Raw genomic sequence first — 21,803 nt, forward strand, 5'->3', positions numbered from 1 at the left:
ATAAATAATCAAGCCAAATGATGAACTTCAAGTTGGACAGATTCAGATCAGATCTAGTTGGAAGGGATACATAAACCCTCAAGATTAATTCTAGAATGTGGCAAGGTAGGTACAAGATTTTGTTCCCAAATGGCTTAGTGAAACACTTCCTGACTCCTGAAAAATGACTGACCCAAAAACTGTTCCCAAGATCAATTGACTTGATTGATTTTACAGCTTAGTGAAACAGGCCGCTGAAAATTGATGTTGGGGACCATCACTGGTCTTCACACTCAATCCACGAACCTGTGGGGGCAGTCTTTGCATATCATCTGGTCCGCATAGGAGCCCCCGAGCACTTTGGCGAAGGCCGGGTTGGCGCCGTGGGCCTTGAGAGCCTCGTCCAGGCTGTCTACTAGACTGTTGAAGAATTCCAGGGCATCGTGCTGCTCCCGAAGGTTGACCGGCTCCCCTGCCAGCCTGGATGCAGTTAGGGGATAGATTGGTTTGACATATCATTATTAATAGGCAGGGCTCGACATAACAGCAGTGGCTTGGTGGCCCACTAAAAATTAATGTCAGGTCAAAAAAAATTTCGAAAACTTTAGTTTCAGTGGCAAGATTGGGCAACTAAGATTAAAAATGGAATGTTTTGTTTGCTTTTGGCAACCATATTTCTTTTTTGTGCCACAAAAATTCAAGACTTATGTTTCAGTGACCCAAATGGGTCACCAGAAAAAAAATTTAGTGTCAACTCCTGCAATAGGGAATCACATCTTGATAAATTCATATTCCTGATGTAGTAGTAGTACATTGAATTTAAAGGCCTTCCAAAGACTGGCAATATCTGCACAGCTAGAGTCTCTTGCTAGACCACGTTATAATTGACAAGTCCACATATGTATTCTATTCATGGAAAACTACAACCCTCTCCATCCATACTGACAAAACACACCAACACTTGCAGGATGCAAGGGTAATGGAATTTGATCCCAACTCAATTTCATGCAGATTTAGAAAGCTACAACTGTACCTCCTAATCTTTCTTTGGAGGAATTGGCAGCTTGCTATAAAGTATGTTATGTTTTCTTAACAACCAATGACGAATTTACATAATTACAATTCCCTTACTGCAACTTATCAAAAACTCAGTACAGCTGTACCCTAAGAAAACTGTCCACAAAGGTAAACAAAACAAAGCAAAAACAAAACAAGACAATATTCCCCACTCACTTGAAGTGCTTCCAGAAGCCCCTGGGGACGTAGTACTGGAGTTTGCTCTCAGCCAGGTGGCCAAAGATGGCCTGGACGTGTTTGAGGACGCCCAGGTTATATTCCTTGGTCTCCTCCTGTTTGCTCATGGGCGGACCCTCCTCAACCACCGAGCTACCGATCTCCGAGTCCACGATGTCGATGTTGCTCTGTGGCAGGATGGGAGATGGGGGAACGATGGGTTAACTGATGAATGGGCACTCTCACTCTCTCTTTTTCTATTTTTATTTGACCAATGGTAACAGACTGTGGTCGAGCATACTTACTTTTTAGAAATGATTTGCAGTATTAGCCATATCATACCAAGAAAATATGCAAGTTAACCTGTATCATTAGCATACATGTATCTTGGGTAGAAGTAGAATATAAACTACTGTAATCTCATACTTAGAAAACTCATATTCTTTTTTGCTATTCATTTCGATAACAGAAATAATGCCTCAGCACTTTTTTTCTTTTTTTTTGGGTGGAGCCATAAATGGAAAGAGTGAAGAAATGATGATCACATGCATTCTCAATGCTATCTTTTTATTTTCTGAAAGGGAGGGCAAAATTCTATAATTCTGTCTGTTCTCACTTGCATATGTTATCTTTTCTACATATATGTACAGTATTGATTGCATTCATTTATGGAATTCAGTTTGAATAGGAAGTCACTATTGTTACAAGTACTGCATAGCAAGTATGGCCTCTTTGCAAGAAAGAAATAACCCCTCTCCTCACTCCCCCACCCCTCCCCCCCCCCCCAAAAAAAAAGACAGATAGAGGATAAGAATCTCTTACCTCATTATCTTGCTTTTCATCGTTATAGAAGTCATCTTCCGTGTCTATAACAGCGCCCTCAGCTGAGAGAACGGCTCTTCGGATTTCTGGCACCATATACACCTGTTAGAAGAGAATCAAAATGAAATGAAGTATTGCCTGGAATAAAGTATTCATTCACAAGCACCAGCACCTACACGTACATCAACCAAAACAGTCTCAACTAGGCCTCTTCGAAGTATCTCAGAATTTTTCTCCCGTTCTTGGCGACATGTGCAACTTTTACCAAAGGGGATATATTTTCTATTAGAATTAGGATTAGGACTTATTGGTCCAATACTTCATAAAAACCACATCTAGATAAACAGAGAAAATACACAGCATATAAATACAAATACATTCAGATTCATGTTGTCAAGTATACATACAGTAACTGACACTTCTGCAACGGATACAACATATAAACATCAACGTCAGAAATTATGACGCATTAGGAACTTGACAGGAAGGCGGAGTCTTCACGTACCTGTTGCAGAACTGAATTCATGTAGCATGTGGCTCCAGCATTTTTTAGCCCAACAAATCCCTTGTTTGGGCGGGGTCCCACCGGTGGTAGATACTCCCACTCTGTCAGGGGTGCGTCATTTCCTAAAGAAGGTTAAAAATTAAAAAGTATTTACACCTCGGCTAATGAATGAACCACTCGAAGCATGCTATATCCACATTAAGGAAATATTAACTCACGGGCCTATATCAAAGCATTTTTTTCCAACACTTGCAGCCTGCAACTATTGCAGTACACCAGTGAGGCCTGGCATAACAACCATTACCCTCTGCACCATCAAGTTGTGCAACTGTCACACATGAAGAAGGGCCCATGAGTACCATGTATGAGCATCTGTTTGTCAAATGTTAATATCCGAGGATTGGATAACTCTTTCAAAAAGTTTTCCCCCACTCTAAAAAAAAAAAAAATCTGCACACTCACTTACATTGAACATGCCTGTTCATTTACACTACTTTCGTACAACACAAGTGTGCACATAGAAGTCAATGCGAAAAATACTCTTGAATTGGGGGTAACTAAAGGCTTTATCATTTTCATGTTTTTGGCTCTGCTGAACCAAATTATATTGTATAACCACAAATTTTCACATGCATGACACTTTCACAAATCTCGTGAGGAGCCAAGATCCGTAAAAGTAAAATGCATGCGAAAGTATTTGTCAACAAAATGCATTAAACGCTAGTGGTGTTTCGCGAAAGTTTTGGGGTACAAAAAAGTCTGCTCTAGTTTGTGAAAATTTCAAGACGAAAATGTTCCTCGTTTTACAGTACACTGCACGCTCTTTAGGGAGACCAGTATCTGACTTTAGAACAGGAATGTGTTCACCATCAACGACAGATTTTCATTTCTCCAATCAGTGTGTTAACGTACCTGAATAGTACATGTCAGTGAGAGTGTCAGCTACAAGTTTCAGGTTTGGCACACAGTTCATGCAGAGCGCCACCAAGAGGTCAAAGGCGGCATTGATGGTGGACGACGTGACACACACGGGGACTACGGGGTCAAGCGGTGTCTCGGCGCCGTTCTTTAGCGTCTGGACGACAATCTTTGAAGCTGGAAACAGGAAGTCATCCATCAACTCCTGTCAGAGAGAAAACATTTGTCACAATGGACTCCATGTAAATTGGAAATTTCTTTGTGCTGACTAGATGAAAACTAACCTGTGACTGAATGGGTTTTAAAGATTTCAGGTGTGGTGATTCATGGGCAGTTGATTGAATCTATCCTCATTCGCTTCGCACTGGGATACGTTTGAAAATGACAAATAGTGCCTTCAGTGAATACATCCAACGAAGCGTATGCTCATCAGTAATGGTCAACTCAAGTTCAGATTCTTTGGCTCTGTGTACTGTAAATGCATAAATTTTTTGCAGTACACTAATTTTTTTGTATTTTGCACTACTTCTGGCAAGCGCGAATTCTAAAACCTGCAAAAGTATCTTCACAATTTTTTCTGCACGTTTTGAATGGGTTGACAATTGCGCAGCGCGAATTCAAGAACCCGCGAGTATGTTTTTGAGTCGCTCAGCACGAAAGAACGCAAATATATTGACGTTAAAGGTGCATGGTCCCGGCGTATTAGTCAAACGTGTACGCGGGCGCACGGCGCAAGTTTCCTATAGAGACTTACACTATCGACTCCTCTTAGGCGCTTACGCTTTGGCCACTTCCCGGAGTCCGAAGAAGTCCGATCCACTGTAGTCAGTGGTCCAATCACAGTTTGGTTCACGATTCGGCTGAGAGGAATGATAGCTTTAGCAAACTTCTTTTGTGCAGTCATAATACGAAACACATATGCACACATCCTGGCATTACTACAGACTGCGCGATGCGCAGAGAAGACAACAAAGGCAACATTACTTAGCAACACCTACACACTTTACTCCTGATGACAGCTCAACTTCGGTAATCTTTGTATCAATGCTTACGGTGATCGGCAGTATCATCAACAGCGCCCTCTACACTACCGGGACTATCTACCTTTAACAGTACTTAAACAGAGATCAGTGATGATACTGTACACAATTTACTACTAGAATTCTTGAATATATCCGAGCTGGGCCAGCCTCCCCACTACATGGTGTCCACACGCTACAGAGTCTTAAACAGGCAGGATCATGAGGGCAAATAAATCGATCAGACTGTTCAGATATCAGAATACTAACTAGGATTGAACACCACTACACTAGCAATGAAAGAAGGTATGGAAAATCAATACAAGCTTGCTTGTCACTGGTTACACACATGACCAAAGTAGGAACAGACTGGAAATATTCTCCCAAGTACGAACAGACGGGAAATATTCTCCCAGACAAAACATAAAAAGCGTTTCAAACCTTTGCCCAACAACCAAGGGACAAGAAACTAAAAAAGAGAATGTGAGCATTGAGATTTTATCACCAGTACACTAGCAATGAAAGAAGGCAGGGTAAATCAATACAAGCTTGCTCGTCACTGTTTACACACATGACCAAAGTACGAACAGACTAGGCAATATTCTCTCAGGCAAGACATAAAAAGCGTTTCAAACCTTAGACCAACAACCAAGGGACAAGAAACTAAGAAAGAGAATGTGAGCATTGAGATTTTATCCACACCTTTATGAGCTGGCAGCCATCCTTCTTGGACCCCACCTGGAACTTCTTCTCGCTGGACATGAACGCTAGGAGCTCTCGGGTGATGCCCAGGTGACCCTCCAGGAGAGTGTCCTCACACACACTCTCACCCGATGTCAGGACCCCGTCCTGTGAAATATATCAAAAAGTGAGGTCTGGTTGAACAAATTTTTGCAATGAAACAATACTGTGGGAGGAACTTCATGTCTATATGCCTACTTGACCCCTTGGCTCAAATAAGCTAAGAATTAAACTCCCGACATTCATGACCCTGACCAAAATTTCTTGATCACATGACTTACCCTGACTTTCTTGAGCCAGTCGATCTCGTTGTTGAGAAGAGTCTCAGCGTTGGGCACGGGGCTGTTTGTGACATAGCCGTAGTTCAGCAACCGACACAGGAGCTGGAAATACTCAATGCAGGAGCCAGGATGCTCTTTGGTCTTGTTCTAGAAAAGCCACATGGAAAGAAAAAAACGTTGCTTACATTTTAATCTGTTAATATGTTGCAGGAAAAAAAGGGAAAAAAGTCACATTGTTCTTCTTCTTAACCTTTAAGCCTAAAAGCGCCATGAGCATCTTTTTGATGGATTGTTGCACTACAAAAGCATACACTATCCTCCTCCTCCTCCTCATCGTCGTTGTCGTTGTCGTCGTTGTCGTCGTTGTCGTCGTTGTCATCATCATCATCATCATCATCATCATCATCACCATCATCATCACTACATATTACCAGAAAATTGTTCTACTTTGGTAAGTGTGTATGCTGCCAGAGAAGACAGTAGGAATTGACATTACACAAATGTGCGCTAAGCTTGGACATGATGAGGATGGTCTGTGGATTGTACTGTTTCTGTATCCTAGCAGCAAAGACTGATGCACAGGAAACTATTTTACACCAACATATCACGATGACAGAGATGCATACTTTCCTTCAGTCTTCCTCTACAATTGAACTTTGTAAGATCGCAACTGCTGATGACAGATTCAAGTCCAATGATTCCTTTTTTCCGACATGTTTGTTAAATTACAGATCAGCAGTTGCAATCTTACAAATTTCGTTTGTAGAGGGAGACAAAGTGAAGAAAATTTACATCTCGACCTTCACCCCTCTGATTAATACTGTCTTGATTTCCTATCATGACAATCTTTGACTATGATATTAAAAAAATTCAATAATTTAATAATGGCCAAATAAAATGATAATAATAACTTTATTAATCATAATCCTTATCATCATCACAATTTTGATAATAATAATAATAACATAATATGACGAACAATCATACTACGTATCTAAGTAGAAGGAATAAGATGGGAAGATTTCACAGTGAAAGCAGACAACCTGTCTCTCATCGTTCATAGCCTCATCTTAGCAGCTTTGATAATTTTAGTTGAACATGCAATACTTTGCAGCAAATATGCAACTCTGGATTCTGAGAGTGGATCAGTTTTTCTTAAAACTACTTTTCTTTCTCTCTTATCTTTTAAGAGGGGGATAGGCTGAAGACTAAACCTTCAGAGCAACTACCTGAAGGACCGAGAAGCAAAGGGTAATGAAGAAAAGGAGAGGGCGATGTCCAGATGAACACTTGGTGGCAATCAGCTGGAACTGCTCCATGGCCGACACTCTTACCGACCTAGACCGGAAGAATAAGTAATAAGTGATTGAGAAGCAGACCCATTGACACTGGCTCCACATCAAATGAACAATACATGAACAAGATGACATATATGATATGTAATAAAACTTGCTAAAATCTATTATTTACAATAATTTTCAAACAAATACCTGTTGATTGTCACTGCAGTTTGTTAAACACATTGCATTACCTAATAAGATATCAAGAAATCCATACCCTATTCCAAATGAAGTTGTACACCTTACACATTATGAGCTCCCTCATGGAAACATTCATTATGAGCTCCCCTGTGGGGACAGTATATTATATATCCAATAATTAGGTTTGATTTGTTTTTAGGATTTATTATGGTTTGATTTTATGTCAGTATTGTCTGGGGAAAATTATTCTTTTAATAGGGTCCCATTTTTTTCTTTCTCTTTTCTTTTTCTATTGAAAATAACATAACAAAAACAACTTACATGAATATCACCACTGCGAGGATGACATTGAAACACACTTTGCCAAGATAGCTCTCTTGTTATAGTATTGGATATATAATCAACTTCTGTGCACATAGGTGCACTTTACTATCTTCAAAAAAAGAAAGAAAGAAGAAGATTGTGCCTGTATGGACTCCAATGGGTGTGTCACATACCTCGTCTTTGCTAGGAGGAGGAGGTCTATGATACAGCACTGCCACGCCTTGTCCTTATTGAGGGCATCCAGAGCTTGTGGACAGAGAGCTAGACAAACCGTCAGGACTTCCAGGGCTTCTCGACACAGGGCAGCATCATCACCATCTGCCTCACCACTGTCAGCCTGCTCAACGGAAACAGCGATACAAGTGTTTTTATTAATGCAAACAAAGATATGTTCGAGTGTTTCTATTAATGCAAACAGTGATACAAGTGTTTCTTTGACTAAAACGATGTCACATTGTCGTGGGCATGTTCGTACTGTCCCCAGATAATAACTTCTTTGAATGTTAAACATGTTCCTACCAGGAACCTGGTAGTGTGAATTCATAGGTGGGAACTTGGTATACCGGGGGGGTGTTTCATAAAGCTGCTCGTAAAGTTACGAGTGACTTACGAGCGACTGGTGATCAGTTCTTGTGCTGAATTATGGAAATTCTGATAAGTATAGCACATCAAAACTGATCACCAGTCACTCGTAAGTTGTTCGTAACTTTACGAAAAGCTTTATGAAACACCCCCCTGGTTCCCAAAAGGAACTTATGAGTGTCTGCATTCATGGCGTAAATTCATGTTTGCATTATTCTGAGATGGAGAAATTTTTTCACTAGAAAGATTAGCATTTCTGCTATCAATAGCTCTTCTCTATCCATCTCAGAATTGTGTGTATTTCTGTGTGATTTACGTGTACCTTTTCAAACATAGTATTATGCTTGTTTTGTTGCAAAACTCGTATGAAGACGTACGTAGCACTCGAGGCTGAGCTCAACAGATTTTGACTTTCGCTGACCCCATTCGGGTGCCCTTTCTCAAATGCATGTGGTGACTCAAATGACTGATGTCTCTTTCATACACCATTAATAAGCAGTCTTGAGAGCCCTGTCATTACTCTCTGGTGACCTATCTCAACATAATATCAGTGGTAATTTCTGATGGTGGTGACTGGGGAATGATGGAATGAGATGACCATACCTTCTCATAAGACTTGTGGACCTCCTCGTTTGACCCATGTAGTAGATGGGAACAGCCACAGCCAGCTGACCATGCAATCTTCTTGATGGCTTTTACGACGCTGAGATCCAAGTTGTCTGTCTTTGCCTTTAGGGGATGAAAGAGAGGAGAAAAGCATTCATCTCCAGCAATCTACATGAGCCACTCTTGGCACAAAGTATAACAAGAGAAACTTTCAAAATCATCCTAACCATATGTATGATGCTTTCAAAATTTGATGGTACACACAGTATTTCTCATTTTTTTGTCAGTAGTCAACCATATCTATGAACGTAAGATAATGAATCAATCATCATCCTTGTAAATACATCTACCGTAAAACCACAAATCATGAATTTTGCTAAGTTGAGACAAGATTCGTGAAATTAAAATGCACGCGAAAGTTCACGTCTACACTATATACGTTGAATGCCAGTGACAATTTGGAAAAGATTTCATTCCGCGAAAAAGATTGTTGGCTCCTATTTATGAAAGTTTTACATCACAAAAATATCTCACTTTACAGTATCGCAAAAACAGAAAACTGTCCGCTAAGCAGCAAACTTTGACTGCAATTCATACATTATGAATATGAACTGGCCCCAAAAATTTGCTGAAATGGGTAACTAGCACCCACCTCCTCAGCAGCCTGCCTCCCCAGCCTAACGGCTGCATTGCGCAGCACGCACTCTGCATTGGGGTTGGGGATGTGCTGCATGGCTTGCTGCAGCACCACAGCCTGGGTGTGGGTGCTCTGTGAGACGGAGGACTGGCTGGGGCCCCCGGCTGGGTCCGTCTGGCATGCCTCGGCCACCGCCGTGATGCGGGCGTAGGCCAGCGTGGTAAACATCAGCTTGCCGATCTTTAGCACCATAAGAAGGGCAGACCTGGGGAAGGAAAACAGGTGGATGGCCCTGATAACACACATTTCCTTTAACTTGGACAGCATTGCAAAAAGCAAGTTGGGAACCCATTATCGTACAACAGAAGGGAGGTAAAAATACTTCAAACATATTCTACATGTATATACGAGGTGTGCCAGAAAAGTTCCAAGACTGCCGACATAGAAGATTTATTTCAAACCCAAACTTCAAACTGAGAGGTTTCACCTTCAAAGTAATCAATCTGGAGTATGTAGCAGTGATTTTAGCTATTCACAGCCATCAGATTTTTTTTTCTACATAATTTTATGAACACATCCTCTGTTTCTGGTCGTTCAGCAATTAGCACAGAGCAATAAACAAATTTGAAGTTTCTGGTACGGTTGGGGAAAACTCTGTCAGAAGTGTTGAGATTGGTGCAGCAATCTTCCACGTCTTCTTGTCCTTCTTCAAACCTCTTGCACCATTCAAAATCATGCATGCATGACATCATCTCATCTCCGTACACTAGCTGCAGCACTCTCAGTGCTTCTGAAAGAGTTTTCTCCAACCGTGCAAGAAACTTCAAGTTTGTTCGTTGCTCTGTGCTCATTGCTGTATGACCTGAAACAGAGGATGTGTATATGAAATTACGAAGAAAAAAATCTGATGGCTGCAGAGAGCCAAGATCACAGCTACATACTCCAGATAGATTACTCTGAAGGTGAAACCTCTTAGTCTGAAGTTTGGGTTTGAAACAAATCTTTTATGACACAAGTCCTGGAACTTTTCTGACACACCTCGTATATCATGCCTTCAATCAGTCCCTTCTTAAAAAACAAACTCAAGTCTCACTAGTAATCACAGCATTGAGACTTTTCCAGCTGTGCAGAAATTATGTAAGGGAACTCTTGTCAAAGAACTTGTAAAAAGAGAAATGCATGTATTTGAAAATTTGCATTACGCAGTATATATCTTGAAATAAACAAAGAATTATGCTTCAGAGCCAAGTGCAAAATACCGATTTTGCTATCCCACTCCTATTTTTACTTCACAACGATAACTGTGAGCCACATATGAGGAAGTGGAAACATTACATCAAAACTGCAACCAAGAGGTTGAGTTTAAGAGAAAACATCTCTTCATCTTACCGTCTTGTTTCCATGTCTGCGTTTGGCAAGAAGTTATTCTTGGTCAACATGTTCATAACAGCTGACACTCCACCGCTCTTCAAGAAGGTATACTGTTGATTGTACAAAAAGGAACAAAAAAATGATTAATCAATCTGCAAGCATATGGCATAAAGATGCAAAAGTACACTAAGTGTGACACACAACTTAGCATAGCAAAAGTTTTCTAAATATATGTGTAATATACATCATGGCAGTGTTACACTTTATCATCTGTTTACTTTCCCTTTTGTATGTCATCTGAAATAAAAACTGGAAATTAAGGACAATTGATTCATAAAATGCTAACACCTCACAGATTTCACATTTGTTTTCTTCAAAGTCCTTTTGATGCAAGTTACATCTTTCCAACAAAAGAATTATTTTTCTATTTTTTAAATGTTTTTTATATCAGGGGCCCATTGCATAAAAGTTACTAGTATTGTAACTTTGCCATCCAATGGTAACTTCCATGGAATTCTTGATTTTGATTGGCTGTCGAGAATTGTTGCCATGGTAGTTACCATTGGCTGGCAAAGTTACCACAATAGTAACTTTTATGCAACAGGCCCAAGGTGGTATCATGAATTCACTGATGACTTTAAGATGAAGAACGATTGAACACTTACAGTTCAATGACAGGGAAGATAGAACACTTACCTGGAATTCAAATGCCTGTTCACCATGTGGTTGTTTCGCTGGCATCAGTAAAGAGTAAACAACCTGTGTATACAATGAAACATGCAAACATATTAACATATTCTGCCATTTATGTATTAATATAGAGCAAAAGGCCAAAATATGATCTTTTTCAGATTTGAGAAAACAATAATGAACACAGAAAATATAACATGAACAATTCTAAAGCAAACTGAAGTGCAATATCAGATATTTCAGTAACAGAGTCCACCTGATTAAATCATTATCAAGAAATACTTCCAACAATGCGAGGGGAATATGATTTTCGTTTCTTCTCTTTGTTTTCCATCTGTTTAAAAGCATACAAAGTTTTTAGTCATCAACTACATGGTAGCTGAGGTAGGTTATGCTCAAGAAATGATGCAGTGGAGTGTAGACTCACCTCAAGATGATAGAGGACCTGGGAGGATGAGGAGCCAAAGAAGAGAGACTCTAGCGTCGGACATGAGGACTGCTCACCCAGCTTGGAATTGCTCTTGCAGATGTCAATCAGCTTCTCCACGATGTTCGAGTCTGGGGCGGCATGACAACACAAGATGAACAGTCACATAAAGAGATCAATTTGCAATTTGAGCTTGAATGCAGTTTGAAAAATAGAGATCTATTTGCAAGTCATGACTGAATGCAATCTAGAACATTTTTTGAGCTACAAAATCAACAAACGATAGTAGTTTTGAGATAGAGATAGTGATTGATGCTTTTCACGTATGACCAAACAGAGCTTATGCTGTGCACCAGCACAATTTTGTCAACACATAATTACAGAAATTAAATAGCGCCACTGCTGTCGAAGTTTTTACATTTATATGTGATAGTAAGAAGCAGGGGCAGATCCAGGAATTCCGTAAAATAGGGGGTGCCTTTACAAAAATTAAAGGGGGTGCATGCATCCTTCATTTTTTTTTTTATTTCTTTTGTTTTAACAAAAAAAAATAAGGGGGGGGGGGCATGCCCAGTGCACTCCCCCCTGGATCTGCCACTGAGAAATATCATGTAAGTTTCCCTCTAAGAGATTCCAAAGACCTTTCTACTCACCTGCTGGGATGATCTTCAGTAGTGACCTTGCCCCGTCCCTGAGAGCACTGATGTTGAGGCTACAGCCTAGGTCAGCAAGGTGGAACATGAACTCCACGTAGGTGTGTTGTAGGGACATCAGCTACAGGAACAAAGGGAGTAGTGCAATGGCCATTAATGTGGCATTGTAAATATGCTCTGCTACAGACTGCAAGTAACTACAAAGAGTGAAAAAAAAATGCAACTTCATTGCAACTCCTGGGGCCACCGAATTGCAAAGAATAAATTGGTTGTGCACTACGCTAATGCGACTGCTTACACCAAACATCCTCCGTACTGAGGAAAACGAAATGGTAATCGGAATGTTTTTTATGCGATTACTCTGGGAGTGACTTGATATGGTTCAGGGGCATGGTACATGAACCTATTCCGTGGAGTGGACCAGATTTAGTGTGGCATGGTCTTTACACTGACTAGACCACAGAGAAGAGGGGAATAGACAATTTCAACTGTTCATGGGAACCACTGTACTGTAACAGGGCCTGTTCCATGGCCCAAGCGATACTCCATGTGCCAGTGCCCTAAGTCTAATGTTGAGAGAATCTAAATGACTTGGGATCATGTGAGACATAAAGACCAGTGCACTGACTTACCACCCCTGGAAGACACTTCTCTGCCTCCACGTTGGGTCCATCGTAGGGGTGGTGGGGGGAACCCCCTGAAGAGTCTGACGAACTGTCTGGGGATGAAGGCATGTTGGAGCCCGTCGGACAGAGCTTGGCTGTTATAAGCTATGGAGAGAGAAAGAGAGAAGAGGGAGAGTACTTTCTTCATCTCTAATCAATGATAATCAAAGCACTTTGAGGTCAATAGTTGTGCCTGCGCTGTAAGTGAATAGTATTTTGATGAGTTAACCTTTGGAATCCTTGGAACAGAATGTAATAAAAGATCAGAAGAGTTTTAAAACAAAGTTAATTGACTCTGGCTTATCAAATATATTTCCCCTTCTCTTCAGGTTTCCTGGGGGGGCATTTCATGAAACGTTGTGGTTGGATATTTTTCTGACAAACTGTTACAAGCTACTGAAATCCTTGCATCTGATTGGCCAAGAGCAAATTTGTCCAACAACTTTGCCGGACAAGATGCTTCATGAAATGCTCCCCTGAAGCTTACGTGTCTGTCATACAGCATACGACACTAGTCTCATCAATTATCAACTGTCCTTCCCATGGAGGCAGGTATGTAAAAGCCCAGAAGCTGTGGGTATTTCAGTTGCGCTGTGGTTGATGGCTGCAATAATCAGAACATACATGAACTGCAATTTTTTTTCAATAAAGCAGATCTTGTGAATGAAGACCATGTGAGCAGTCTCAATGAGTAGAGCAACTCATTGTACCTCTCACCACAGACTTACTGAGGCAGCAGCCGGCCTACACACTGTGTAAGCTGTTATTTTTGCACACAGACATTTTTGCGAGATGTTGTTTTCGCGAATTGACATTAACGCTATCGTAATTACACTATCAACCTAGCGCATTGAAACATGTTTGCTTGGCACTGTTAAATCCATGACCAAAATGTGATTCACTAATTTGCGAAAATTAAACCTTCTAGAAAGACAGCTTATACAGTAATCAACTGAAGCCATTGTTATGTAACTTACAAGCAATTACACTTTTTTTTGCTGAAACAGAGACACCAGCAAATGACCGGTCTTTGACCATTTGCTCCAACTCACCGTCCTCTCCCTGAGAGGGATGCCTCCCACTAGCCTCCGGTCCTCAGATGGGTCAAGCAGCTCACCATTGATGTAGAGATCCAGTCTGGTGCTTGTTAGGCTAGCCTTGGCTCTATCAAAGCACACAGCCAAAATACATGCATTAATGTGTTGAAGACAAGTCCCGAGTATACTCGGGCAAGTATCTCTGAGAAATGCATGTTGTAGCAAAATCAGCCCATTCCTTACAGGTTAACATACCCTCTACATATGGATTTGTGAGGCCCAATGGGTAATCAATAACGCTATCATGGTGACACAACATTTGCTCCTGCGACAACTGCTCTGGTCTTATTTTCTCCAAGGACTTAGGGTTAGGGTTGCGATTGGGTTTTCGGTTTAGTTTGATGTGAGGATTAGGTTTACAGTAAGGGTTATGTTTGTGAGTAGAATTTCTATTTGGCTTAACGTGCATATATTTCATGGAAGCAATTGTCGCAGGAGCAAATGTCAAGGAATCCGCTATCACAACTCAAAAGGATGTGGGGGGCTTGGAGAGAAAGAACACCACATATTAACTCCTTTGATCCCATGGCCAACATGTCGCCATTCAATGCCAATTGCATTTTAGGATGCTGGTCAAAAGAGGGTTGAGATGAGAAGGTTTTCCCCATTAACCCTTTCTGGCAATTCAGGGTTCAAGCAACCTGGAAAAATATTTCACAACTTTAACTGACATGAGAGTGATATACATGTATATCTGAGTGAATATGTTTGGATATTGGCTACTTATCTTGGATAAACCAGTACCTACAAACATTCAAATTCATGAAATTCTTCCATCAAGATGTTTTCATTGCAACTGATTGACAAATTGCCCTACATCGACGTAAATAAGCACTGAATTGATCAGTGTTTCAGTAGTAGCCATTATAAAAAATCATGAGCGTAATCACTCCCATGATTTTTTATCATGGGTGTGCTTATTTACGTTGATCTACTTCTAAAGCACTTATTAATTCAGTGCTTATTTACGTTGATGTAGGACAATTTGTCAATCAGCTGCAACCTACAAACGTTGTTGTCATACAGAGTCAAAACACATGAAAAAAATAAGAACCAGACAAATTAAAATGAAAGTGCCCCTAGGTCTTAAAAGAAAAGTGAAATGGTACACAAACCTACAATACCATGCAGATATATTATGCATCAATCACAATTAAATTCTACTCCATTGCTCTCCTGAGCAACACCTCACCTTACAAATATTCTAAGGAATGCAAAATACTGACGAATACAGTCCAGCCTTGATTATCCGGACCTCTCTTATCTCAACTTCTCTCCCATTACCCTGATGCCCTCAATTAGCAGTGAAAAAAAAAACCAAGTGATTTCAAACACAATTAAAACTCATACAAACTCATACAATTTACCTGTGATATTCTCTACAGAAATATGTTATGAATTTTACAGTAAAATGTTTAAATTTCATGTCAATGATTTTCAAGTAGGCTACCATAAATTACACTACAGTTGCATTGTACACTACCTATTTATATTGTAGCTACCACTGGGTCAGCAGCCTACTTGTACTCATATATACATGTACATAAATATTGTTTCTCCCATATCTGGCCAAATCGCTTATGTGAATAGATGCCAGTCCAGACACGGCTTGATAAATTAGGTCAGACTGTATCTGGAATAACCAAAAGGACACCAAAAGAAAATCGATCCCATACCTGAGAAGGATCTGTCTCCTGACCGACGTCAAGGACTCGTTGGTGTGTGACCAGATGTCAATGTCGTCCACCTGCCGACCCTGGTTGGGGAATCGCACCTGGAGGGTGACATGCTTGCCCCTGTGTGCTCTGGTTTGTTCAAACAAAGACAGAATAAGGATGTTCACATGTACTGTAGAACATGATAATTTTCCAGCATGAAATTTTCGCAAATTGAAGCCTTTTTCGTGGCATGAAATTTTCGCGAAGTGCCTCTGGCTTTTGGTGTAGACAAGAACCTTCACGTGCATTTTAATTACGCGAATCTTGGCTCTCGCAAAATTCGCAAAATCACAATGCATGCAAACATTAGTCGTTTTACAGTATATGAAAGCCCCCTTTTAGAATGTGTGATCATGCTCAATCAATCGTCCATTAAAGTTGTTACTTGTAATGAGTTATCATTTATGCAGTTAATTGTTCTCACTTAGCAATTTTTATCTCTCTTTGTCTCTTTTTGTCTCTTTCATTGGCAATCCACACAAAAAGACCCATCTCTAATACAAAATGAGGGTAGAGTACGCTAATAACTGCACCACAAGATTATCTGTTTGTCTCCCTTTACTACATTCCATTCCACTAAATATTGGTCTGTTTGATGTTGGTACAAATCTTTTGTCTGGATGGCTCAAAAGAAAGAAAGCATGTTTTATTCGTCACATTTCTAGAATTTCTATAATTAATCACTGTAATAAATTTGGTACCAATCTTATGTTCCAAGACATAAATGGTCACAGGCAACAGTAGGAAATACTGTGCTGTTAACTTCCTTCACACAAAAGTATTCCTGGGAGAACCTCAAGTCTTTACTAAATGCCTGTCCACCAACACATAAGGTAGATAACAACAGCAACAACAATAACAAATGATACAGACATAATCAGCACAAATCATGATGCACCGAGGTATGTTCAATAGGAAACGGTGTAATGAGAAGCAGTGTTGTTATTCTTGTTTGTTTTACTGCTTGGTTACTCCCGTTCAAAGTGACACAAAGTGCACTGACCTCGCCATGGGTAGGATGGTACGTTCATCTGTGAAGTCCAGATCGTATTCACTGATATATTCCCTCAAGATTGTCAGGATTCTTGTCATTTTTGTGGCTTCCTGGTGTACCTACAATTCACATCCAGCAAATGCAATGGCAACACAATGGGGAGACAAAAAAATATTACACAACATGCACACTAGCAATTAGCACAAACCAATTTCAAAGTGCCATCTCAGTTTTTGACGATGCAGCTCTTTTGGGCTGAGAAATGAATCTGTGACCATAACCAATGACATGATAGGATATAGGATTGGGTGTGCTCCCTTGAATTCCAGCAAATGGCAATTATATCACTGTGAATGTGTCACATATAATGTACATCAAGAGTCTGCATTTACCATCAGACACTATCATTTTTACCATCAGACACTATCATTAATAAACTTCTTAAACTGTGTAAAAAAATAAGACGAGAGTAAAGTTCAAATGCGAAGTTTGGTATCATTCGAGTTTCATACACCAAAATTTGAATTTTTGTGCCTACTAAAGACACTTTCTGAAGCCTCCATTCCAAGTGGCTGCTTTTACAAGCTGAGAATGAATTTGGCCATGACTAATGCCACAGAAGAATGTATATTTGCATGCGCTTATTTTTTGTCACTAATATGCAATCTTTTTTACTGTAAATTTAGTAAACATATCACAGGGACCTACATGAATTAGCACACATAAATAGATATATGCTTTTTATTAAAAAATGAGAAGGTGAATGCAAACATTGACTGCCTTTCCAAACATGATAAGGCATCATGTTAGTGTATCATAAAGGAACAAGAATTTTTATAACGGCTACAATCATTTTGTAGTCTCTGTTCCAGACCTTACCTTGTCTGCACACTCCTTGTCCGTCTCAAGAACCCGTAGAGTGTCGTACATTGCCTTCAGTCTGTCCATACATGACTGGATGAAATCTTCATGGATATCACTCTGAGAAATGCAATGACAGCATGAAAGCGGGGAGAAATATATGAACCGAAAGGTAAGTTATACCTACTGGAGAAAGTATCAGGGCAATAACCCCCAAAGGGCCATTACCCCCCCCCCCCCCCCCCCCCCCCCCCCCCCCCCCCCCCCCCCCCCCCCCCCCCCCCCCCCCCCGGCTAAATACTGGTTAGTGATAAGGTTAGAGTAAAGATTAGGATTAGGGTTAGGTTGAGGGTTAGAGTTTAGGTTAGGGTTAGGTTAAGGTTCAGGATTAGGGTTAGGGTCAGAGGAAGGGTCTGGGGTACTTGCCCAGGGGGTAACTATTGCCCTAGACACATTGGAGAATTGTAGATGCGCACAAGAAAATGTTGTATACCGGTACACCATACATTTCCCCTACTGCAACTTGCAAGCCACGGATAATTTCATGATTGGTTACATTCACAATCAAGAACCATAGAAACGGAATAAGAAATACATGTGGTTTTCCTTTTTGAGACACAAAGTTACGGATTTCTCACAATGGGTACAATACACACTGCATTTGCATTGCGAGAGGCAATATCTTACAGTTAATAATTTCGCAGATATCCGGCAACTCACGAAACTGGCAATAACATCACTGTAAAATGTATGGCAAATACAGCCATACGTAGATTTTGTGAGACTGTCTGCATCATTTTATAATATTAATCTGCAAAATGGCAACAAAGTACATGATTTTGCCTATATTCTAATTCTCAAAAATCTAAACAAATGATATAGGCAAACTCTTGCACTGTCCCCAGAAGTGATTTTGAGTATGTCAAACCACAATGGCACATGTTCCCTGCAAAGGAACCCTTCTACTAAGAATAGAACTGACCTGGCTGGCCTGCAGCTTGGGCCCAAGGTTGGTGTATGTCTCCTTGAGAAGGTCAATGGCCTTGAATGCGATGTCATCCCCAGCACACAGCACCACACGCCACAGGTAGTCCAGGCCAATGAGCTCCAGGTCGTCCATGAGGAAGGCCCGTCGTTTGGGAACTAGCTTGCCCTCCTTGGAGTTGACCGCCTTGAAGAAGCGGTCAAAGCATCTGGACAGAAACGTGACGTGAAGGAGAGAGAGAAATCTCCAAATTCACCTCTGAGCTCTTTATCCCTTCACTGCTACAGGAATAATTAATACAAGACTGAAACTGGTTTAACTGTACTGGTACTGACACAGGGATAATTTGTTCAAGTTTGTATAAGTTTGGCTGAATCTAACACTTTAGGTTTCTTTGCATTTTTTTTTTTCTCTTACTGTTCCATTCTTAGCAGTGGCATTTTCATGCTTTGCATTATTTGCATTACATTGAATGATTTGTTGTGACATATGAAACACTCAAGCATAATAATAACTTTAATTATCAACTACGATGATCACAGATTCAAATACATACAAATTCTAAATTTGTTTTTGTTGCACAAAAATAGAAGAGTTTATCAAGCAATGACTCGAAGTTTTATATTCTTCTTCTGAAGAGAAACATCTACTGCACAAGTCAGCTATCTCAATTTACCAGTATGGTAAAAATAATCACATCATTCAGAAAAAAACAAAACAAAACTGATTGATGGGTTTATTCTTGTGCTTTTTTATATTCCTTCAGCTTTTTTGTATTCCTTCTCGCTCAATTGAAGATATCAACTAAATTTGCCTTCTCATACTGGGAGTGCTATGTCCAGGGTATCGAGACTTGCTACATAAAACGGGAGTAAGCATGAGACTCCATCATGCCAAACATCCTACACTGGGCTTACTTGATGCCATTCTCTGTGAGGAGGGTGGGGTCCAGCTGTAGAATGTTGTTCTCAAAGAAGTCTCGGTTGATCTCTGGATCTAGGTCTGGTTCCTCTCCCATCAGCTGTAAATATGATCGTTAAGCACCAACATGTAAACAAAGATAGTGGTTTTTGTGACAAATTCAAGACACTTTACAATTCTTTTTTCTTTTTTTTTTTTCTTTTTTCTTTTTTTTTGTTTGGGGGGGGGGGGGGTGCATACATAATCAGCTTGACGAAAATCAGTAAATATCTTGCCTTTCAGTCTTTTTTTTTTCTTCCCAGAAACCATAATCTTAAAACTTACCCACAACGGCACAAAATACAAAGCAAAGTCCATCCTTTGCAAAAATTTTCTTTAAAGAAACTTCAATCAAAGAGTGCAAGGAAGAAGGCGACAATCTTACCTTAGAGAACCACTTGAAGCAAGCCTCCCTGTCACTCACATACACTGAATTTTCAGCAAGGCAGTTCCAGATCTGCAAACAAGGTTGAAGGAAATATGAAATTAAAATATCCGCAATTATACCTGCCTGGTTTGCGAGATTGACTCTTCCAGACTATGAAATTTGACATGGGAATCAAGGACATATATGCAAAACACACAAAAATGCAGTCGTCCACTGGATACGATGCCTGTCCGGTGATCACGAGATTGTAGGTTGGAATCCTGCCCCAGTACGTATGCCCGTGATTTTTATCATGGCTAGTATCAAAAGGCTGATTACTTTGGTGCATATTTACATCAATGTAGGGCAATCAGTTGCAACAAACATGAAGTGTAATACCAGACATTAAAAGGAAGTAAAACAATCAAACTTAATGATACTCACTTCCTTAGCCTGAGGAGCACATAACCACAGCTGTCCGTCCTTCAGAAGAAATCTGCAACACAGAAGAACAAAGTGAACTTGTAAAATGAGTCTACGGCTTTCCATTAGAGTCAGACATACAGAACATATCAGAAGGAATATATCTCAGTCAATCAAACCAAAACAACTCTATTTTATATTACCGCATCACATATCTAAAGGAAAGACCAAAGAAAAGTAGCATGTTATTGTATAAAGGAAGGAGTACAGAGAATGTAAATGAAGCTCCACTATACAAAAATGTACATCCGCCACAACATTGGTGTCTCCTGGTGCTGCTAAACTGATAATACACACAGAATGTAATAGCAACAATATTTCACCTTTTCACATGATGATGTTACATAACGTGAAAGAGAATGATGTTCTTTGCAATTTGCACTAAGTGAACATGTCATAAAAATGACATATTCAGAAGGCAGGATCTCTCATCTTTCAATCACGAGCTTGAAGAAAGCATTGTTCTGGGAAGATTTGTCACGAACAATCGTCATAGTTTGAAAATCTAATACAATCCTTTTTACCTGAGGAAGTTCAGCCTCTCTTGGACCTGCTGGACATGGCTGTAGCGGCTGTGTGGCGAAATGTTGTGAGGGTCTACAGAAGGGTTTTCTGCAGAGAGAACACAATGTCATGAAGTCCAACATGAATACAAAGTCAAAGAAATGCCTTAAAAGTTGACTGATTTGATCAATTGCATAGCAGATTTAAGCTGTTTTGTAGCAGCTGATCAGGTTCTTTATTTTTACAAGTTGTGAACCAAGTTGAAGACCAATGCAAAAATATATTTTCATTGAATGGTGCAACAGCACGGGAGATATTCAATGAATTCACACCTACTAAATCTACACATTCCTCTTTAGCTTACATTAAAACAGCATCATATTCTGATATCCCTCTCCCTTTCTTTGTCTGTCTCCCACTGGCATACCTTTTGCAAATTGCCTCGCAATGTTCATGTAGCTGGAGAGGTTCTCAGCGACGAGTGTCACCAGCGAGTGTTTGGTCTGCAGCGAGTTGATGACGTCATGACGATATTGCACATGGGAGCTGCGCTGGGCTGAGGGGTAGTTTTGAGGCGCCTGGATAGACAGGGTGAAGAAAGAAAGGAGGTAGGGTAACGCAGAGTTCAAGAGATCAGCATGGATGTTCAAATACAGGTCATTCGTCAATACATGGGGACTTACATTCATTTGGCATCAGATATAGCATTCATTCAGTGCACTATCGACATGTAATTGCAACACTACAGAAGCTAAGTGGTTCTAACAAACAGAAATGATATATCGAACAGATGTACAGGAAGCGAATAATTTTTATTTATCTTTTTTTCACTAAAGAGTAGATAAAATAGTAGGTTGAATATTCTCTGAGTTCTCTTGCAAATTATTTGAGCTGTGGTTT

At 40.2% G+C, this 21,803-nt stretch overlaps 1 protein-coding gene across 1 annotated transcript in view; it reads right to left on the reverse strand.

Moving 5' to 3' along the window:
* Positions 1–21,803, reverse strand: part of LOC139730769 (ubiquitin carboxyl-terminal hydrolase 9X-like) — an 83,323-nt gene that overhangs the window by 17,764 nt on the left and 43,756 nt on the right. Inside the window, exons 18-43 of the mRNA XM_071641630.1 lie at positions 21,331–21,481; positions 20,924–21,011; positions 20,361–20,412; positions 19,935–20,006; positions 19,507–19,610; positions 18,587–18,797; positions 17,623–17,724; positions 16,753–16,862; positions 15,708–15,836; positions 13,987–14,098; positions 12,902–13,039; positions 12,270–12,390; positions 11,617–11,747; positions 11,196–11,258; positions 10,518–10,609; positions 9,144–9,393; positions 8,489–8,614; positions 7,477–7,640; positions 6,728–6,836; positions 5,499–5,645; positions 5,179–5,325; positions 3,452–3,662; positions 2,540–2,661; positions 2,035–2,136; positions 1,213–1,400; positions 286–459 (exon numbers count right to left, since the gene is read on the reverse strand). Of these exons, the coding sequence (XP_071497731.1) occupies positions 286–459; positions 1,213–1,400; positions 2,035–2,136; positions 2,540–2,661; positions 3,452–3,662; positions 5,179–5,325; positions 5,499–5,645; positions 6,728–6,836; positions 7,477–7,640; positions 8,489–8,614; positions 9,144–9,393; positions 10,518–10,609; positions 11,196–11,258; positions 11,617–11,747; positions 12,270–12,390; positions 12,902–13,039; positions 13,987–14,098; positions 15,708–15,836; positions 16,753–16,862; positions 17,623–17,724; positions 18,587–18,797; positions 19,507–19,610; positions 19,935–20,006; positions 20,361–20,412; positions 20,924–21,011; positions 21,331–21,481 (3,416 nt within the window). The remainder of the gene's footprint in view (positions 1–285; positions 460–1,212; positions 1,401–2,034; positions 2,137–2,539; positions 2,662–3,451; positions 3,663–5,178; positions 5,326–5,498; positions 5,646–6,727; positions 6,837–7,476; positions 7,641–8,488; positions 8,615–9,143; positions 9,394–10,517; positions 10,610–11,195; positions 11,259–11,616; positions 11,748–12,269; positions 12,391–12,901; positions 13,040–13,986; positions 14,099–15,707; positions 15,837–16,752; positions 16,863–17,622; positions 17,725–18,586; positions 18,798–19,506; positions 19,611–19,934; positions 20,007–20,360; positions 20,413–20,923; positions 21,012–21,330; positions 21,482–21,803) is intronic.

The sequence above is a fragment of the Diadema antillarum genome, unplaced genomic scaffold (genome assembly GCF_040938485.1).
Source record: "Diadema antillarum isolate AM-2024a unplaced genomic scaffold, OU_Dant_1.0 seq00000333_RagTag, whole genome shotgun sequence".
NCBI lineage: Eukaryota > Metazoa > Echinodermata > Echinoidea > Diadematoida > Diadematidae > Diadema > Diadema antillarum.